Source organism: Chiloscyllium plagiosum, unplaced genomic scaffold, assembly GCF_037043375.1.
Source record: "Chiloscyllium plagiosum isolate Xiang-an unplaced genomic scaffold, Cpla_swu_hap1 HiC_scaffold_53X, whole genome shotgun sequence".
In the NCBI taxonomy this organism is placed as follows: domain Eukaryota; kingdom Metazoa; phylum Chordata; class Chondrichthyes; order Orectolobiformes; family Hemiscylliidae; genus Chiloscyllium; species Chiloscyllium plagiosum.
Genome location: NW_028270191.1, coordinates 8,610,525 through 8,631,550, shown reverse-complemented (window position 1 = coordinate 8,631,550; position 21,026 = coordinate 8,610,525). Strand labels below are relative to the sequence as shown.

Below are 21,026 nucleotides of genomic sequence, written 5' to 3'. Positions count from 1 at the left end.
TCAAGAACAGCTTCTTCCCTGCTGTTATCAGGCTGCGAAATGGACCTCTCCTGTATTAGAGTTGATCTTTCTCTGCCCCTTCTCTGTAGCTGTAACACTGTATTACGCATTCTGTTCTAGTACCCTGATGGACTGATGTAAGGAATGGTTAGTCTGGATAGCACACAAACCAATACTTTTCACTGTATCTCGGCACATGTGACAATAATGAATCAAATCAGATCAGATCAAATGAGTATAGCAGCATTCCTGACCACTATGTGTAATCTGGGGAGGAAGACCATACCTGTGGACACATGTCGTCCAGTTCCAAAAAAGATGTACAGCATAACAGGGAAGAACGAGGTGTAGAGTCCATAAATTGGGGCCACAGACGTCAGCAGAGCAAAAGCCATCCCTGGTGAGAGAAAAAAAGGTTTCAAACAAAACGCACAATTATAGCACGTCAACTAGCCAGGAGGAGGGTTGGTGGAGAAGACGAGTCCCAGTGAATTGAACATTCGTCCTACGCCTCTGAGACCTGACATTAGAGTCTAGCCTGGAACCGGGGAAAGAATATCCTATGGAGTATTGGTCAGATGAGGCCAATGACACATTGTGTAGTCGCTCCCGTGCTATAGACAGGGTCTTTGCTGCAGAAATGGGTTTTTTCCAACTCTGGGACTTCAGGTCAAAGCAACAAAATTCCCTTTACTGTTCTGGTAAAGGGATCCTGCTTAGGGAGCTGCAAAGATGTCAGATGCAGGAAATGGATCACTGACCGTCGATAAAGGCAACAGTGATCATAATCTTGTCGGCGGTATTTCCAATAAGGAAACATCTTCGCCTCAGAGTGATCCTTGCCAGATGTCACATGAAAATGGATGGATCAGAGTGCACGGGAAATGGGAGGACCAGGTGAATAGACCCATCTCTTTGTTTCCCAAAGGAGCATTCATCACTCCTTCCAAGGCTGGAGCTGAGGGGTCAGTGTAGACGGAGCATTACTCTGGATTTGTTGCTGCTGAGCAGCAGCATTAAGGGTCGGACCGCTCTATTCCAGCTCTGGGCACTGTCAGAAGGATTACAAAGCAGTGCAGGAGAGGGCTATGAGGAAGTTCACTTAGTAAGATGCATTGGAGACGTTGGGACTCCTTTCATTAGTGAAAAGAAAATTGAGAGGAGATTTGATCAAGGTGTTCAAGATCTGGGGGCTAGAGAATAGACAGGGAGAAACTGCTTACTTGGAGGAAGGATGAAGATTGGGATGATATAATTTATCAAAATTTATTCAAGAAGCAAAAGGGATATGAGGAAAAACCATTTCCCACAGAGCATGGTGAGGGTCTGGAATACACTGCCACTGAGTGAGCTCGAGGCAGGGTTGAATCAATGCTATGGTGAGGGAATTAGATGTTAATTTGAAAAGGAAGATTGTGTAAGGCTATGGGGAGTGCCCAGGAGGTTGGCACTACATTGGCAAGCTAGCATGAACACAATAGGATAAATGGCCTCCTTCAATGATTCTGAGATTGCACTAATGCTACTCAACATGAATGAACCGAAACAAGATAAGCACATGGATGATGATGGGATAGTGTAGGGGGATGGGCTTAGATTAGTTCACAGGTCGGCGCAACATCGAGGGCCGAAGGGCCTGTTCTGCGTTGTATTGTTCTATGTTCTATGTAAGATCAGTTCTCAATGAATTTGAATCTGCCCACAGAGAGATGTGTGATTAGCTTGCTTTTTGGTAAATCAAATGAAGGAAGAAATCTGAGGTTAACGATTTGAGGGTCAGAAAATCTGCTTCACTCTTCAAGGCTGAGGAGATTGCGGAATATTCGCTATGTAGAGAGGGCGGTGAGGATATCCTCTCCCTTTATTAATCTCCTCTTTCTGCTGCAACCAGCTAGACCTCTACAATTGCATCTGATTACATTTTAATGCAAAGATTTTTCAATTGAACTTTTCCTGTAATAAACACACTCTGTAATCCAGCTGCAGGAATCCTGTTGTACCTTGTAAAATAGCAGTCATCAACTTGCTGAACAGAATCCACTCCCTTCAGCACGGTGCCTGATCTAGAGATTGTGTGCCAACTTACTTTGGCATCACTGCCTGCCCTGCAAGCTCCAACAGCAGGAACGTTCCAGCATCAGCAATGGAGAGAGAGACCAATGCTCCTAAATTAGCCTCCGGTTCGTTCGAAAGTGAGACAAACTACCCCGGCCATTTTTTTTTAATTCATTGACGGGATGTGGGCATTGCTGGGTAGGTCAGTATTTATTGCCCATCCCTAATTATCCAGAGGGCAGTTAAGATGGAGGACAGACCAGGTAAGGATGGCAGTTTCTTTCCCTAACAGGCATTAGAATTTGATTTTATGGTTATGTGTCTTCAAGTAGAGGAGTACAACGTAAAGTTTACAGAGTCGCCCCTCATGATGCCATCTTTGGTACAAAGTATCTAGGTATAAATCGTGGATACAGAATAAGAAACAAAGAAAAAAAATCACCTCACAATAATTCATAGCACAAGTTAGAGAATAAGAAATAAAGTGAAAAGGATAAACATTCTGTTTGTGAACCAGATGGCAGTTTTTCTCCCAACAATCAACGATAGACCATCATTAGACTCTTAATTCCAGATTGTTTTTATTCTTTCACTGTTGCCAGTCTATATCCTGGAATTCCTGACGCAACAATATCACAGGGTGGGGGGGGGGGGGGCACCACACACAGAAAGTTTGCAACGATTGAAGGAAACAGTCCAGTGCCACCTTGTCAGGGCAACTTGAAATGGGCAGTAAATGTGGCCTTGCCAGTGTCACCAGCAAATTATTGTTCCAGCATGAGGCTGACAACAGGAAATGTTTTCAGAACCTATTAAATAGCCCACTGGAATAAAACAAAGAACTGCGGATGCGGGAAATCTGAAACAAACGCAGAAATTGCTGGAGAAACTCAGCAGATCTGGCAGCATCTCTGGAAAGAAAAACAGAGTTTGAATTTTGGAGCTCTTTTCTGAAGAAGGGACACTCGAAACGTTTCTCTGTTCCTCTCTGCACGGATGCTGCCAGACCTGTTGAGTCTCTCCTGCATTTAGAGTTGGTGTTGAACGAGTATGCAAGAGTTAGACATGAAACCTCACCATGTTTGTTAACTCCTGACAGGCAGACTGAAGAGATCTGATTTTGCTGCCACAGGTAATCTTCAAGACTGATTCTGTCATGGGAAGGTCGACATTCGGTGTATTCACGAAAAAAAAGAGCAGTGATGCAGGAGGTTTCAGATGGCAAATTGAGAGTGGAAGTTAGCTCGATAACCTAATACTGATGAGTGCTGAAAATGTGTTGCTGGAAAAGCGCAGCAGGTCAGGCAGCATCCAAGGAACAGGAGAATCGACGTTTCGGGCATAAGCCCTTCTTCAGGAATCTGAAGAAGGGCTTATGCCTGAAACGTCGATTCTCCTGCTCCTTGGATGCTGCCTGACCTGCTGCGCTTTTCCAGCAACACATTTTCAGCTCTGATCTCCAGCATCTGCAGTCCTCACCTTCTCCCCTAATACTGATGAGTGACAATAGTGGAGTCAGATATGCTTTCCACAATGTCTTGGGTGTTAGAAAAGAGGCATGGAGCTACGTGTAGTGTCAGTCAGAGCAGGTCACAAGTGTCTATTATGAACATGCAAAGACGGCTCGTCCATTGACAACTCCGAGTCATTCCTCTGCATGTGTTGGCTGCCATTTCATTTCTCAAACAATAATGTTTTCATCCATACTTGCATCAACTGTGACAAATTGTTACCAACTGAGAATCAAAAACCTAACATGCCAGGATCGAGAATGTAACAAGCAACCATTCCCGATAAGAAAACCATCAACAACGAGAAGGCACAGAATTAAAGATGGTGGAAAAAGGAGAAACTACAATGCAGTTAGGGTCTGGAATGTACTGTCTGAGAGTGTGGGGAGAGGCAGGTTCACTCGAGGGGTTAGGATCTGGAATGCACTGTCTGAGAGTGTGGGGGGAGGCAGGTTCACTCGAGGGGTTAGGGTCTGGAATGTACTGTCTGAGAGTGTGGGGGGAGGCAGGTTCACTCGAGGGGTTAGGGTCTGGAATGCACTGTCTGAGAGTGTGGGGGGAGGCAGGTTCACTCGAGGGTTTAGGGTCTGGAATGCACTGTCTGAGAGTGTGGAGGGAGGCAGGTTCACTCGAGGGGTTAGGGTCTGGGATGTACTGTCTGAGAGTGTGGAGGGAGGCAGGTTCACCCGAGGGGTTAGGGTCTGGGATGTACTGTCTGAGAGTGTGGGGAGAGGCAGGTTCACTCGAGGGGTTAGGGTCTGGGATGCACTGTCTGAGAGTGTGGGGCTGAGGTGGGTTCACTCGAGGGGTTAGGGTCTGGGATGTACTGTCTGAGAGTGTGGAGGGAGGCAGGTTCACTCGAGGGGTTAGGGTCTGGGATGTACTGTCTGAGAGTGTGGGGAGAGGCAGGTTCAATCGAGGGGTTAGGGTCTGGGATGTACTGTCTGAGAGTGTGGGGAGAGGCAGGTTCACTCGAGGGGTTAGGGTCTGGGATGCACTGTCTAAGAGTGTGGGGGTGAGGTGGGTTCACTCGAGGGGTTAGGGTCTGGGATGTACTGTCTGAGAGTGTGGGGAGAGGCAGGTTCACTCGAGGGGTTAGGGTCTGGGATGTACTGTCTGAGAATGTGGGGAGAGGCAGGTTCACTCGCGGGGTTAGGGTCTGGGATGTACTGTCTGAGAGTGTTGTGGGAGGCAGGTTCACTCGAGGGGTTAGGGTCTGTAATGCACTGTCTGAGAGTATGGGGGGGGAGGAGGGGTTACTTGAGGGGTTAGAGTCTGGAATGTACTGTCTGAGAGTGTGGGGGTGAGGCGGGTTCACTCGAGGGATTAGGGTCTGTAATGTACTGTCTGAGATTGTGGGGGGAGGCAGGTTCACTCGAGGGGTTAGGGTCTGCAATGTACTGTCTGAGAGTGTGGGGGTGAGGTGGGTTCACTCGAGTGGTTAGGGTCTGGGATGCACTGTCTGAGAGTGTGGGGAGAGGCAGGTTCACTCGAGGGGTTAGGGTCTGCAATGTACTGTCTGAGAGAGTGGGGGGAGGCAGGTTCACTCAAGGGGTTAGGGTCTGGAATGTACTGTCTGAGATTGTGGGTGGAGGCTGTTCATTCAAGGGGTTAGGGTCTGGAATGTACTGTCTGAGAGTGTGGGGGGAGGCAGGTTCACTCGAGGGGTTAGGATCTGGAATGCACTGTCTGAGAGTGTGGGGAGAGGCAGGTTCACTCGAGGGGTTAGGATCTGGAATGTACTGTCTGAGAGTGTGGGGGGAGGCAGGTTCACTCGAGGGGTTAGGGTCTGGAATGCACTGTCTGAGAGTGTGGGGGGAGGCAGGTTCACTCGAGGGGTTAGGGTCTGGAATGTACTGTCTGAGAGTGTGGGGGGAGGCAGGTTCACTCGAGGGGTTAGGGTCTGGGATGTACTGTCTGAGAGTGTGGAGGGAGGCAGGTTCACCCGAGGGGTTAGGGTCTGGAATGTACTGTCTGAGAGTGTGGGGAGAGGCAGGTTCACTCGAGGGGTTAGGGTCTGGGATGCACTGTCTGAGAGTGTGGGGCTGAGGTGGGTTCACTGGAGGGGTTAGGGTCTGGGATGTAGTGTCTGAGAGTGTGGAGGGAGGCAGGTTCACTCGAGGGGTTAGGGTCTGGGATGTACTGTCTGAGAGTGTGGGGAGAGGCAGGTTCACTCGAGGGCTTAGGGTCTGGGATGCACTGTCTGAGAGTGTGGGGCTGAGGTGGGTTCACTCGAGGGGTTAGGGTCTGGGATGTACTGTCTGAGAGTGTGGGGAGAGGCAGGTTCACTCGAGGGGTTAGGGTCTGGGATGTACTGTCTGAGAATGTGGGGAGAGGCAGGATCACTCAAGGGGTTAGGGTCTGCAAAGTACTGTCTGAGAGTGTGGGGGGAGGCAGGTTCACTCAAGGGGTTAGGGTCTGGGATGTACTGTCTGAGAGTGTGGGGGGAGGCAGGTTCACTCGCGGGGTTAGGGTCTGGGATGTACTGTCTGAGAGTGTGGGGGGAGGCAGGTTCACTCGCGGGGTTAGGGTCTGGAATGTACTGTCTGAGAGTGTTGTGGGAGGTAGGTTCACTCGAGGGGTTAGGGTCTGTAATGCACTGTCTGAAAGTATGGGGGGGGAGGAGGGGTTACTTGAGGGGTTAGAGTCTGGAATGTACTGTCTGAGAGTGTGGGGGTGAGGCGGGTTCACTCGAGGGATTAGGGCCTGTAATGTACTGTCTGAGATTGTGGGGGGAGGCAGGTTCACTCGAGGGGTTAGGGTCTGCAATGTACTGTCTGAGAGTGTGGGGGTGAGGTGGGTTCACTCGAGGGGTTAGGGTCTGGAATGTACTGTCTGAGGGTGTGGGGAGAGGCAGGTTCACTCGAGGGGTTAGGGTCTGCAATGTACTGTCTGAGAGAGTCGGGGGAGGCAGGTTCACTCAAGGGGTTAGGGTCTGGAATGTCCTGTCTGAGATTGTGGGTGGAGGCTGTTCATTCAAGGGGTTAGGGTCTGGAATGTACTGTCTGAGAGTGTGGGTGGAGGCTGTTCATTCAAGGGGTTAGGGTCTGGAATGTACTGTCTGAGAGTGTGGGGGGAGGGAGATTCACTCGAGGGTTTAGCGTCTGGAAGGTAATGTCTGAGAGAGTGGAGGAGGCAGGTTCACCCGAGGGGTTTGGGTCTGGAATGTACTGTCTGAGAGTGTGGGGGGGAGGATGGGTCACTCGAGAGGTTAGGGTCTGGAATGTACTGTCTGAGAGTGTGGTGGGGAGGATGGGTCACTCGAGGGGTTTGGGTCTGGAATGTACTGTCTGAGAGTATGGGGGGAGGATGGGTCACTCGAGAGGTTAGGGTCTGGAATGTACTGTCTGAGAGTATGGGGGGAGGATGGGTCACTTGAGGGGTAAGGGTCTGGAATGTTCTGCCTGAGAGTGTGGGGGGGGGAGGCAGGTTCACTCGAGGGGTTAGGGTCTGGAATATACTGTCTGAGAATGTGGAGGTGAGGCGGGTTCACTCGAAGGGTGAGGGTCTGGAATGTACTGTCTGAGATTGTGGGGGGGAGGGAGGTTCACTCGAGGGGTTAGGGTCTGGAATGTACTGTCTGAGAGTGTGGGGGAGGGGGAGGTTAACTCAAGGGGTTAGGATCTGGGATGCACTGTCTGAGAGTGTGGGGGGAGGCTGGTTCACTCGAGGGGTTAGGATCTGGAATGACCTGTCTGAGGGTGTGGGGAGAGGCAGGTTCACTCGAGGGGTTAGGATCTGGAATGTACTGTCTGAGGGTGTGGGGAGAGGCAGGGTCACTCGAGGATTTAGGGTCTGGAATGTACTCTCTGAGAGAGTGGGGGGAGGCAGGTTCATTCGAGGGGTTAGAGTCTGGAATGTACTGTCTGAGAGTGTGGCAGGGAGGGAGATTCACTCGAGGGTTTAGCGTCTGGAATGTAATGTCTGAGAGAGTGGAGGGAGGCAGGTTCACTCGAGGGGTTAGGGTCTGCAATGCACTGTCTGAGAGTATAGTGGGAGGACGGGTGACTCGAGGGGTTAGGGTCTGGAATGTACTGTCTGAGAATGTGGGGAGAGGCAGGTTCACTCGAGGGGTTTGGGTCTGGGATGTACTGTCAGAGAGTGCTGGGGGGAGGCAGGTTCACCCGAGGGTTTAGGGTCTGGAATGTACTATCTAAGAATGTGGGGGTGAGGTGGGTTCACTCGAGGGGTTAGGGTCTGGAATGTACTGTCTAGAGTGTGGGGGTGAGGCGGGTTCACTCGATGGGTTAGGGTCTGGGATGTACTGTCTGAGATTGTGGGGGGAGGATGGGTCACTCGAGGATTTAGGGTCTGGAATGTACTCTCTGAGAGCGTGGGGGGGAGGCAGTTCATTCAAGGGGTTAGGGTCTGGAATGTACTGTCTGAGAGTATGGGGAGAGGACGGGTCACTCGAGGGGTTAGGGTCTGGAATGTGCTATCTGAGAATGTGGGGGTAGGCAGGTTCACTCGAGGGTTTAGGGTCTGGAATGTACTGTCTGAGAGTGTGGGGGGAGGCAGGTTCACTCGAGGGTTTAGGGTCTGGAATGTACTGTCTGAGAGTGTGGGGGGAGGCAGGTTCACTCGAGGGGTTAGGGTCTGGAATGTACTGTCTGAGAGTGTGGGGGGAGGCAGAGTCACTCGAGGGGTTAGGGTCTGGAATGTACTGTCTGACAGTGTGGGGGAGGGGGAGGTTCACTCGAGGGGTTAGGGTCTGGGATGTACAGTCTGAGAGTGTGGGGGGAGGCAGAGTCACTCGAGGGGTTAGGGTCTGGGATGTACTGTCTGAGATTGTGGGTGGAGGCTGTTCATTCAAGGGGTTAGGGTCTGGAATGTACTGTCTGAGAGTGTGGCGGGGAGGGAGATTCACTCGAGGGTTTAGCGTCTGGAAGGTAATGTCTGAGAGAGTGGAGGAGGCAGGTTCACCCGAGGGGTTTGGGTCTGGAATGTACTGTCTGAGAGTGTGGGGGGGAGGATGGGTCACTCGAGAGGTTAGGGTCTGGAATGTACTGTCTGAGAGTGTGGGGGGGAGGATGGGTCACTCGAGGGGTTTGGGTCTGGAATGTACTGCCTGAGAGTATGGGGGGAGGATGGGTCACTCGAGAGGTTAGGGTCTGGAATGTACTGTCTGAGAGTATGGGGGGAGGATGGGTCACTTGAGGGGTAAGGGTCTGGAATGTTCTGCCTGAGAGTGTGGGGGGGGAGGCAGGTTCACTCGAGGGGTTAGGGTCTGGAATATACTGTCTGAGAATGTGGGGGTGAGGCGGGTTCACTCGAAGGGTGAGGGTCTGGAATGTACTGTCTGAGATTGTGGGGGGGAGGGAGGTTCACTCGAGGGGTTAGGGTCTGGAATGTACTGTCTGAGAGTGTGGGGGAGGGGGAGGTTAACTCAAGGGGTTAGGATCTGGGATGCACTGTCTGAGAGTGTGGGGGGAGGCTGGTTCACTCGAGGGGTTAGGATCTGGAATGACCTGTCTGAGGGTGTGGGGAGAGGCAGGTTCACTCGAGGGGTTAGGATCTGGAATGTATTGTCTGAGGGTGTGGGGAGAGGCAGGGTCACTCGAGGATTTAGGGTCTGGAATGTACTCTCTGAGAGAGTGGGGGGAGGCAGGTTCACTCGAGGGGTTAGAGTCTGAAATGTACTGTCTGAGAGTGTGGCAGGGAGGGAGATTCACTCGAGGGTTTAGCGTCTGGAATGTAATGTCTGAGAGAGTGGAGGGAGGCAGGTTCACTCGAGGGGTTAGGGTCTGCAATGCACTGTCTGAGAGTATAGTGGGAGGACGGGTGACTCGAGGGGTTAGGGTCTGGAATGTACTGTCTGAGAATGTGGGGAGAGGCAGGTTCACTCGAGGGGTTTGGGTCTGGGATGTACTGTCAGAGAGTGCTGGGGGGAGGCAGGTTCACCCGAGGGTTTAGGGTCTGGAATGTACTATCTAAGAATGTGGGGGTGAGGTGGGTTCACTCGAGGGGTTAGGGTCTGGAATGTACTGTCTGAGAGTGTGGGGGTGAGGCGGGTTCACTCGATGGGTTAGGGTCTGGGATGTACTGTCTGAGATTGTGGGGGGAGGATGGGTCACTCGAGGATTTAGGGTCTGGAATGTACTCTCTGAGAGCGTGGGGGGGAGGCAGTTCATTCAAGGGGTTAGGGTCTGGAATGTACTGTCTGAGAGTATGGGGAGAGGACGGGTCACTCGAGGGGTTAGGGTCTGGAATGTGCTATCTGAGAATGTGGGGATAGGCAGGTTCACTCGAGGATTTAGGGTCTGGAATGTACTGTCTGAGAGTGTGGGGGGAGGCAGGTTCACTCGAGGGTTTAGGGTCTGGAATGTACTGTCTGAGAGTGTGGGGGGAGGCAAGTTCACTCGAGGGGTTAGGGTCTGGAATGTACTGTCTGAGAGTGTGGGGGGAGGTAGAGTCACTCGAGGGGTTAGGGTCTGGAATGTACTGTCTGACAGTGTGGGGGAGGGGGAGGTTCACTCGAGGGGTTAGGGTCTGGGATGTACAGTCTGAGAGTGTGGGGGGAGGCAGAGTCACTCGAGGGGTTAGGGTCTGGGATGTACTGTCTGAGATTGTGGGTGGAGGCTGTTCATTCAAGGGGTTAGGGTCTGGAATGTACTGTCTGAGAGTGTGGCGGGGAGGGAGATTCACTCGAGGGTTTAGCGTCTGGAAGGTAATGTCTGAGAGAGTGGAGGAGGCAGGTTCACCCGAGGGGTTTGGGTCTGGAATGTACTGTCTGAGAGTGTGGGGGGGAGGATGGGTCACTCGAGAGGTTAGGGTCTGGAATGTACTGTCTGAGAGTGTGGTGGGGAGGATGGGTCACTCGAGGGGTTTGGGTCTGGAATGTACTGTCTGAGAGTATGGGGGGAGGATGGGTCACTCGAGAGGTTAGGGTCTGGAATGTACTGTCTGAGAGTATGGGGGGAGGATGGGTCACTTGAGGGGTAAGGGTCTGGAATGTTCTGCCTGAGAGTGTTGGGGGGGAGGCAGGTTCACTCGAGGGGTTAGGGTCTGGAATATACTGTCTGAGAATGTGGGGGTGAGGCGGGTTCACTCGAAGGGTGAGGGTCTGGAATGTACTGTCTGAGATTGTGGGGGGGAGGGAGGTTCACTCGAGGGGTTAGGGTCTGGAATGTACTGTCTGAGAGTGTGGGGGAGGGGGAGGTTAACTCAAGGGGTTAGGATCTGGGATGCACTGTCTGAGAGTGTGGGGGGAGGCTGGTTCACTCGAGGGGTTAGGATCTGGAATGACCTGTCTGAGGGTGTGGGGAGAGGCAGGTTCACTCGAGGGGTTAGGATCTGGAATGTATTGTCTGAGGGTGTGGGGAGAGGCAGGGTCACTCGAGGATTTAGGGTCTGGAATGTACTCTCTGAGAGAGTGGGGGGAGGCAGGTTCATTCGAGGGGTTAGAGTCTGGAATGTACTGTCTGAGAGTGTGGCAGGGAGGGAGATTCACTCGAGGGTTTAGCGTCTGGAATGTAATGTCTGAGAGAGTGGAGGGAGGCAGGTTCACTCGAGGGGTTAGGGTCTGCAATGCACTGTCTGAGAGTATAGTGGGAGGACGGGTGACTCGAGGGGTTAGGGTCTGGAATGTACTGTCTGAGAATGTGGGGAGAGGCAGGTTCACTCGAGGGGTTTGGGTCTGGGATGTACTGTCAGAGAGTGCTGGGGGGAGGCAGGTTCACCCGAGGGTTTAGGGTCTGGAATGTACTATCTAAGAATGTGGGGGTGAGGTGGGTTCACTCGAGGGGTTAGGGTCTGGAATGTACTGTCTGAGAGTGTGGGGGTGAGGCGGGTTCACTCGATGGGTTAGGGTCTGGGATGTACTGTCTGAGATTGTGGGGGGAGGATGGGTCACTCGAGGATTTAGGGTCTGGAATGTACTCTCTGAGAGCGTGGGGGGGAGGCAGTTCATTCAAGGGGTTAGGGTCTGGAATGTACTGTCTGAGAGTATGGGGAGAGGACGGGTCACTCGAGGGGTTAGGGTCTGGAATGTGCTATCTGAGAATGTGGGGGTAGGCAGGTTCACTTGAAGGGTTAGGGTCTGGAATGTACTGCCTTAGAGTGTGGGGAGAGGCAGGTTCACTCGAGGGGTTCGGGTCTGGAATGTACTGTCTGAGAGGGTGGGGGGAGGCAGGTTCACTCGAGGGGTTAGGGCCTGGAATGTACTGTCTGAGAGTGTGGGGGGAGGCAGGTTCACTCGAGGGGTTAGGGTCTGGAATGTACTGTCTGAGAGTGTGGGGGTAGGCAGGTTCACTCGAGGGTTTAGGGTCTGGAATGTACTGTCTGAGAGTGTGGGGGGAGGCAGGTTCACTCGAGGGGTTAGGGTCTGGAATGTACTGTCTGAGAGTGTGGGGGGAGGCAGAGTCACTCGAGGGGTTAGGGTCTGGAATGTACTGTCTGAGAGTGTGGGGGGAGGCAGAGTCACTCGAGGGCTTAGGGTGTGGAATGTACTGTCTGAGGGTGTGGGGAGAGGCAGGGTCACTCGAGGATTGAGGGTCTGGAATGTACTCTCTGAGAGAGTGGGGGGAGGCTGGTTCACTCAAGGGGTTAGGGTCTGGAATGTCCTGTCTGAGATTGTGGGTGGAGGCTGTTCATTCAAGGGATTAGGGTCTGGAATGTACTGTCTGAGAGTGTGGGGGAGTGGCAGGTTCACTCGAGAGGTTAGGGCCTGGAATGTACTGTCTGAGAGTGTGGGGGGAGGCAGGTTCACTCGAGGGGTTAGGGTCTGGAATGTACTGTCTGAGATTGTGGGGGGAGGATGGGTCACTCGAGAGGTTAGGGTCTGGAATGTACTGTCTGAGAATGTGGGGGTGAGGCAGGTTCACTTGAGGGGTCAGGGTCTGGAATGTTCTGCCTGAGAGTGTGGGGGGGAGGCAGGTTCACTCGAGGGGTTAGGGTCTGGAATGTACTGTCTGAGAATGTAGGGGTGAGGCGGGTTCACTCGAGGGGTGAGGGTCTGGAATGTACTGTCTGAGATTGTGGTGGGGAGGGAGGTTCACTCGAGGGGTTAGGGTCTGGAATGTACTGTCTGAGATTGTGGGGGGGAGGCAGAGTCACTCGAGGGGTTAGGGTCTGGACTGTACTGCCTTAGAGTATGGGGGGAGGCAGAGTCACTCGAGGGGTGAGGGTCCGGAATGTACTGTCTGAGAGTGTGGGGGGAGGTAGAGTCACTCGAGGGGTTAGGGTCTGGAATGTACTGTCTGACAGTGTGGGGGAGGGGGAGGTTCACTCGAGGGGTTAGGGTCTGGGATGTACAGTCTGAGAGTGTGGGGGGAGGCAGAGTCACTCGAGGGGTTAGGGTCTGGGATGTACTGTCTGAGATTGTGGGTGGAGGCTGTTCATTCAAGGGGTTAGGGTCTGGAATGTACTGTCTGAGAGTGTGGCGGGGAGGGAGATTCACTCGAGGGTTTAGCGTCTGGAAGGTAATGTCTGAGAGAGTGGAGGAGGCAGGTTCACCCGAGGGGTTTGGGTCTGGAATGTATTGTCTGAGAGTGTGGGGGGAGGCAGGTTCACTCGAGGGGTTAGGGTCTGGGATGTACAGTCTGAGAGTGTGGGGGGAGGCAGGTTCACTCGAGGGGTTAGGGTCTGGAATGTACTGTCAGAGAGTGTGGGGGGTAGGCAGGTTCACTCGAGGGGTTAGGGTCTGGGATGTACAGTCTGAGAGTGTGGGGGGAGGCAGGTTCACTCGAGGGGTTAGGGTCTGGGATGTACAGTCTGAGAGTGTGGGGGGTAGGCAGGTTCACTCGAGGGGTTCGGTTCTGGAATGTACTGTCTGAGAGTGTGGAGGGAGGGAGGTTCAATAAAGGGGTTAGGGTCTGGAATGTACTATCTGAGAGGGATGGGAGAGGCAGTTTCATTCGAGGGCTTAGGGTGTGGAATGTACTGACTGAGAGAGTTGGCGGAGGATGGGTCACTTGTGGGCTTCGGGTCTGGAATGTACTGTCTGAAGGAGTGGGGAGAGGCAGGTTCACTCGAGGGGTTAGGGTCTGGAATGTACTGTCTGAGAGTATGGGGGGAGGACGGGTCACTCGAGGGGTTAGGGTCTGGAATGTACTGTCTGAGAATGTGGAGGGAGGAGGCAGGTTCACTCGAGGGGTTAGGGTCTGGAATGTACTGTCTGAGGGTGTGGGGAGAGGCGGGTTCACTCGAGGGCTTAGGGTCTGGAATGTACTTTCTGAGAGTGTGGGGGGAGACAGATCCACTCGAGAGGTTAGGGTCTGGAATGACCTGTCTCAGAGTGTGGGGGGAGGCAGTTTCATTCAAGGGCTTAGGGTCTGGAATGTACTGTCTGAGAGAGTTGGCGGAGGATGGGTCACTTGTGGGCTTCGGGTCTGGAATGTACTGTCTGAAGGAGTGGGGAGAGGCAGGTTCACTCGAGGGGTTAGGGTCTGGAATGTACTGTCTGAGAGTGTGGAGGAAGCCAGGTTCACTCGAGGGGTTTGGGTTTGGAATGTACTGTCTGAGAGTATGGGGGGAGGACGGGTCACTCGAGGGGTTAGGATTTGGAATGTACTGTCTGAGAATGTGGAGGGAGGAGGCAGGTTCACTCGAGGGGTTAGGGTATGGAATGTACTGTCTGAGAGTGTGGGGGGAGGGAGGTTCACTCGAGGGGTTAGGGTCTGGGATGCACTGTCTGAGAGTGTGGGGGGAGGGAGGTTCACTCGAGGGGTTAGGGTCTGGGATGCACTGTCTGAGAGTGTGGGGGGAGGATGGGTCACTCAAGGGGTTAGGGTCTGGAATGTACTATCTGAGAGTGTTGGGGGTGGCAGGTTCATTCGAGGGGTTAGGGTCTGGATTGTACTGCCTTAGAGCGTGGGGGAAGGCAAGTTCACTCGCGGGGTTCGGGTCTGGAATGTACTGCCTGAGTGTGTGGGGAGGCAGGGTCACCCGATGGGTTAGGGTCTGGGATGTACTGTCTGAGATTGTGGGGGGGAGGGAGGTTGACTCGAGGGGTTAGGGTCTGGAATGTACTGTTTGAGATTGTGGGGGGGAGGCAAGTTCACTCGAGGGGTTAGGGTCTGGACTGTACTGCCTGAGTGTGTGGTGAGGCAGGGTCACCCGATGGGTTAGGGTCTGGGATGTACAGTCTGAGAGTGTCATGGGAGGCATATTCACTCGCGGGGTTAGGGTCTGGAATGTACTGTCTGAGAGTGTGGGGGTGAGGAGGGTTCACTCGAGGGGTTAGGATCTGGGATGCACTGTCTGAGGGTGTGGGGAGAGGCAGGTTCACTCGAGGGGTTAGGATCTGGAATGTATTGTCTGAGGGTGTGGGGAGTGGCAGGGTCACTCGAGGATTTAGGGTCTGGAATGTACTCTCTGAGAGAGTGGGGGGAGGCAGGTTCATTCGAGGGGTTAGAGTCTGGAATGTCCTGTCTGAGATTGTCGGGGGAGGCAGTTCATGCAAGGGGTTAGGGTCTGGAATGTACTGTCTGAGAGTGTGGCAGGGAGGGAGATTCACTCGTGGGTTTAGCATCTGGAATGTAATGTCTGAGAGAGTGGAGGGAGGCAGGTTCACTCGAGGGGTTAGGGTCTGCAATGCACTGTCTGAGAGTATCGGGGGAGGACGGGTGACTCGAGGGGTTAGGGTCTGGAATGTACTGTCTGAGAATGTGGGGAGAGGCAGGTTCACTCGAGGGGTTTGGGTCTGGGATGTACTGTCTGAGAGTGCTGGGGGGAGGCAGGTTCACCCGAGGGTTTTGGGTCTGGAATGTACTGTCTAAGAATGTGGGGGTGAGGTGGGTTCACTCGAGGGGTTAGGGTCTGGAATGTACTGTCTGAGAGTGTGGAGGAAGCCAGGTTCACTCGAGGGGTTTGGGTCTGGAATGTACTGTCTGAGAGTGTGGGGGGGAGCCAGGTTCACTCGAGGGGTTAGGGTCTGGAATGTACTGTCTGAGAGTATGGGTGGGGAGGATGGGTCACTCGAGGGGTTCGGTTCTGGAATGTACTGTCTGAGAGTGTGGAGGGAGGGAGGTTCAATAAAGGGGTTAGGGTCTGGAATGTACTATCTGAGAGGGTTGGGAGAGGCAGTTTCATTCGAGGGCTTAGGGTCTGGAATGTACTGACTGAGAGAGTTGGCGGAGGATGGGTCACTTGTGGGCTTCGGGTCTGGAATGTACTGTCTGAAGGAGTGGGGAGAGGCAGGTTCACTCGAGGGGTTAGGGTCTGGAATGTACTGTCTGAGAGTATGGGGGGAGGACGGGTCACTCGAGGGGTTAGGGTCTGGAATGTACTGTCTGAGGGTGTGGGGAGAGGCGGGTTCACTCGAGGGTTAGGGTCTGGGATGCGCTGTCTGAGAGTGTTGGGGGGAGGCAGGTTCACTCGAGGGGTTAGGGTCTGGAATGTACTTTCTGAGAGTGTGGGGGGAGACAGATCCACTCGAGGGGTTAGGGTCTGGAATGTCCTGTCTCAGAGTGTGGGGGGAGGCAGTTTCATTCAAGGGCTTAGGGTCTGGAATGTACTGTCTGAGAGAGTTGGCGGAGGATGGGTCACTTGTGGGCTTCGGGACTGGAATGTACTGTCTGAGGGAGTGGGGAGAGGCAGGTTCACTCGAGGGGTTAGAGTCTGGAATGTACTGTCTGAGAGTATGGGGGGAGGACGGGTCACTCGAGGGGTTAGGGTTTGGAATGTACTGTCTGAGAATGTGGAGGGAGGAGGCAGGTTCACTCGAGGGGTTAGGGTCTGGAATGTACTGTCTGAGAGTGTGGGGGGAGGCAGGTTCGCTCGAGGGGTTAGGGTCTGGAATGTATTGCCTTACAGTGTGGGGGGAGGCAGAGTCACTCGAGGGCTTAGGGTCTGGAATGTACTGTCTGAGGGTGTGGGGGGAGGCAGGTTCGCTCGAGGGGTTAGGGTCTGGAATGTATTGCCTTACAGTGTGGGGAGAGGCAGGGTCACTCGAGGATTTAGGGTCTGGAATGTACTCTCTGAGAGAGTGGGGGGAGGCAGGTTCACTCGAGGGGTTAGAGTCTGAAATGTCCTGACTGAGATTGTGGGGGGAGGCAGTTCATTCAAGGGGTTAGGGTCTGGAAGGTACTGTCTGAGAGTGTGGCAGGGAGGGAGATTCACTCGAGGGTTTAGCGTCTGGAATGTGATGTCTGAGCGAGTGGGGGGAGGCAGGTTCACTCGAGGGGTTAGGGTCTGGAATGTAATGTCTGAGCGAGTGGGGGGAGGCAGGTTCACTCGAGGGGTTAGGGTCTGGAATATACTGTCTGAGAGTATGGGGGGAGGACGGGTCACTCGAGGGGTTAGGGTCTGGAATGTACTGTCTGAGAGTGTGGGGGGAGGCAGAGTCACTCGAGGGGTTAGGGTCTGGAAGTACTGCCTTACAGTATGGGGGGAGGCAGAGTCACTCGAGGGGTTAGGGTCTGGAATGTACAGTCTGAGAATGTGGGGGGGAGGCAGGTTCACTCGAGGGGTTAGGATCTGGAATGTACTGCCTTAGAGTGTGGGGGGAGGCAGAGTCACTCAAGGGGTTAGCGTCTGGAATGTACTGTCTGAGAGTGTGGGGGGAGGCAGAGTCACTCAAGGGGTTAGGGTCTGGAATGTACTGTCTGAGAGTGTGGGGGGAGGCAGTTTCATTCGAGGGCTTAGGGTCTGGAATGTACTGTCTGAGAGAGTTGGCGGAGGATGGGTCACTCGAGGGGTTAGGGTCTGGAATGTACTGCCTTAGAGTGTGGGGGGAGGCAGAGTCACTCGAGGGGTTAGGGTCTGCAATGTACTGTCTGAGAGTGTGGGGGGAGGCAGGTTCACTCGAGGGGTTAGGGTCTGGAATGTATTGCCTTATAGTGTGGGGGGAGGCAGAGTCACTCGAGGGCTTAGGGTCTGGAATGTACTGTCTGAGGGTGTGGGGAGAGGCAGGGTCACTCGAGGATTTAGGGTCTGGAATGTACTCTCTGAGAGAGTGGGGGGAGGCTGGTTCACTCGAGGGGTTAGAGTCTGGAATGTCCTGTCTGAGATTGTGGGGGGAGGCAGTTCATTCAAGGGGTTAGGGTCTGGAATGTACTGTCTGAGAGTGTGGCAGGGAGGGAGATTCACTCGAGGGTTTAGCGTCTGGAATGTAATGTCTGAGAGAGTGGGGGGAGGCAGGTTCACTCGAGGGGTTAGGTTCTGGAATATACTGTCTGAGAGTATGGGGGGAGGATGGGTGACTCGAGGGGTTAGTGTCTGGAATGTACTGTCTGAGAATGTGGGGGTAGGTAGGTTCACTTGAGGGGTTAGGGTCTGGAATGTACTGCCTGAGAGTATGGGGGGGAGGCAGGTTCACCCGAGGGGTTAGGGTCTGGAATGTACTGTCTGAGAGTGTGGGGGGGAGGCAGGTTCACTCGAGGGGTTAGGGTCTGGAAAGTACTGTCTGAGAGTATGGGGGGGAGGCAGGTTCACCCGAGGGGTTAGGGTCTGGAATGTACTGCCTGAGAGTGTGGGGGGAGGCAGTTTCACTCGAGGGGTTAGGGTCTGGAATGTACTGTCAGAGAGTGCTGGGGGGAGGCAGTTTCACTCGAGGGGTTAGGGTCTGGAATGTACTGTCTGAGATTGTGGGGGGAGGCAGAGTCACTCAAGGAGTTAGCGTCTGGAATGTACTGTCTCAGAGTGTGGGGGGAGGCAGTTTCATTCGAGGGCTTAGGGTCTGGGATGTACTGTCTGAGAGAGTTGGCGGAGAATGGGTCACTCGAGGGGTTAGGGTCTGGAATGTACTGTCTGAGAGTGTGGGGAGAGGCGGGTTCACTCGAAGGGTTAGGGTCTGGGATGTACTGTCTGAGCGTGTGGGGGGGAGGGAGGTTCACTCGAGGGGTTAGGGACTGGAATGTACTGTCTGAGGGTGTGGGGAGAGGCGGGTTCACTCGAGGGGTTAGGGTCTGGAATGTACTGTCTGAGGGTGTGGGGAGAGGCGGGTTCACTCGAGGGGTTAGGGTCTGGGATGCGCTGTCTGAGAGTGTGGGGGGAGGGAGGTTCACTCGAGGGGTTAGGGTCTGGAATGTACTGTCTGAGAGTGTGGAGGGGAGACGGATCCACTCGTGGGCTTAGGGTCTGGAATGTACTGTCTGAGAGTGTGGGGGGAGGCAGGTTCACTCGAGGGGTTAGGGTCTGGAATGTACTGTCTGAGAGTGTGGGGGGAGGCAAGTTCACTCGAGGGGTTAGGGTCTGGAATGTACTGTCTGAGAGTATGGGGGGAGGACGGGTCACTCGAGGGGTTAGGGTCTGGAATGTACTGTCTGAGAATGTGAGGGGAGGCAGGTTCACTCGAGGGGTTAGGGTCTGGAATGTACTGCCTGAGAGAGTGGGGCGGAGGGAGGTTCACTCGAGGGGTTAGGGTCTGGAATGTACTGCCTGAGAGAGTTGGGGGAGGGAGGTTCACTCGAGGATTTAGGGTCTGGAATGTACTCTCTAAGAGAGTGGTGGGAGGCAAGTTCACTTGAGGGGTTAGGGTCTGGAATGTACTGTCTGAGAGTGTGGGGTGAGGCAGGTTCACTCGAGGGGTTAGGGTCTGGAATGTACTGTCTGAGAGTGTGGGGGGAGGCAGGTTCACTCGAGGGGTTAGGGTCTGGAATGTACTGTCTGAGAGTGTGGGGGGAGGCAGGTTCACTCGAGGGGTTAGCGTCTGGAATGTACTGTCTGAGAGTGTGGGGGGAGGCAGGTTCACTCGAGGGGTTAGCGTCTGGAATGTACTGTCTGAGAGTGTGGGGGGAGGGAGGTTCACTCGAGGGGTTAGGGTCTGGAATGTACTGTCTGAGAGTGTGGGGGGAGGGAGGTTCACTCGAGGGGTTAGGGTCTGGAATGTACTGTCTGAGAGTGTGGGGGGAGCCAGGTTCACTCGAGGGGTTAGGGTCTGCAATGTCCTGTCTGAAAGTGTGGGGGGGAGGGATATTCACTCGAGGGGTTAGGGTCTGGAATGTAATGTCTTAGAGAGTTGGGGGAGGCAAGTTCATTTGAGGGGTTAGGGTCTGGAATGTACTGTCTGAGAGTGTGGGAGTTGGCAGGTTCATTCAAACAACGAAGAGCAACAAAGAACAAAGAACATTCCAGCACAGGAACAGGTCCTTCGGCCCTCCAAGCCTGTGCCAATCCAGATTCTCTATCTCAACCTGTTGCCTATTTCCTCAGGATCTGTATCCCTGTGTTTCCTGCCCATTCAAGTAACTGTTTCGATACATCTTACATGACACTATCGTGCCCAGCTCTACCATCTCTTGCTGGCAACGCGTTTCAGGCACCTGCCATCCTCTGTGTGAAGAACTTTCCATGAATATCTCCCCCCTAAATGTTTCCGCTCTCATCTCAAAGTCATGACCCCCAGTCATTGAGTCCGTTACTCTGGGGAAAAGCTTCTTGCTATCCATCCTGTGTATACCTCTCATGGCTTTGTAGCTCTGAATCAGGTGCCCCCTTCCCACCTCCGTCTTTCTAATGAAAATAATCCTAATCTACTCAACCTCTCTCCTGGTGAACCCCCTCTGCACCCTCTCCCAAGGATCCACGTCCTGAAATGTAGTGTCCGAGAGTGTGGGACGGGGGCGGGGGGCTGGTTCACTCCAATTCCAGAGGAGTTATTAGTGATTTGAAAATGCATTGAGCAGACCCGCAGCCCTGTGCCCAGCCCGGCTGCTGGATGAGAGCCGACCCCGTCGGGTCTGTGAAAACCGCATCCAGCCCACCCCGCGAATGGGAGAGAGCTTCCGTGAGGTTACCTTGCGGGATGTGGATGATGCCCACTGTCAGGCCGGCGATGATGTCCCCAGTCAGCCAGCGCTTGAACTTGTACCTGGGCAGCCACGAGAGGCAAGGCACGCGCGCCCTCACCGAGCGTCTCCACGCGTTCCCCGAGCACGCGCAGCTCCTCCCCACCAGCTGCTTCCAGCTTCCCGCCGAAGCTCGGTCTTCGCCAGGGGACCTGCCGAAGTGTTGCTCGAAGCGGTCCTCGGTGTAAACGGAGCGATAGACGGTCACTTCCCTCATCCTGACGCACACACAGTGTCCTGTTTGGACAAATATGTCAGCGCCTCTCTACTTTTCTGGTGAAAGCGGTGCTCCTTGATAGCAATCTTGCTGTGTCGGACTGAACGGGACCTTCCCACCCCCTCCTCAGTCGGACAGTGTTTTCTCCCTCTCTGTGAACGGTCCTGTACCTGGTTTCAGGATGTGGGCGGTGAGCGCATCTAACTGGAGGCAGCCAATTAGAACAGCACTCGGTCACTCCGGCATGCCAAGTGCTGCTGGACAAGGTCGCCGCTGGATTCGTGCCCCCCCCCTTCTTTCTCTCCGAGGGCTCATCGGCAAACCTTTCACCCCCCCCCCCCCCCCCCCTTGTTTACTCAGCTGCGAGCCCGGAGCCGAACCAACTTGTTGCACTTCCTTGTTTTCGGGGGAAACGTTGCATGGAGATTAAAGTTGGCGTGGGTGGTAATGCCAGTGAGGTCGCTAGCAACAGCGTGGGGGAACTCTGTGGGCGAGCGTTTCAGCAGTGGAGGATGG

The 21,026-nt window shown here is 54.0% G+C and overlaps 1 protein-coding gene across 3 annotated transcripts in view; it reads right to left on the bottom strand.

Moving 5' to 3' along the window:
- slc26a10 (solute carrier family 26 member 10) overlaps positions 1-20,623 on the bottom strand; it is a 165,970-nt gene extending 145,347 nt beyond the window's left edge. For all 3 annotated transcript variants that reach the window (XM_043682076.2, XM_087985470.1, XM_087985471.1), the window contains exons 1-2: positions 20,243-20,623; positions 287-397 (exon numbers count right to left, since the gene is read on the bottom strand). In XM_043682076.2, the coding sequence (XP_043538011.2) occupies positions 287-397; positions 20,243-20,510 (379 nt within the window). In that variant the 5' untranslated portion in view covers positions 20,511-20,623. The remainder of the gene's footprint in view (positions 1-286; positions 398-20,242) is intronic.
- Positions 20,624-21,026: the final 403 nt, after the last annotated feature.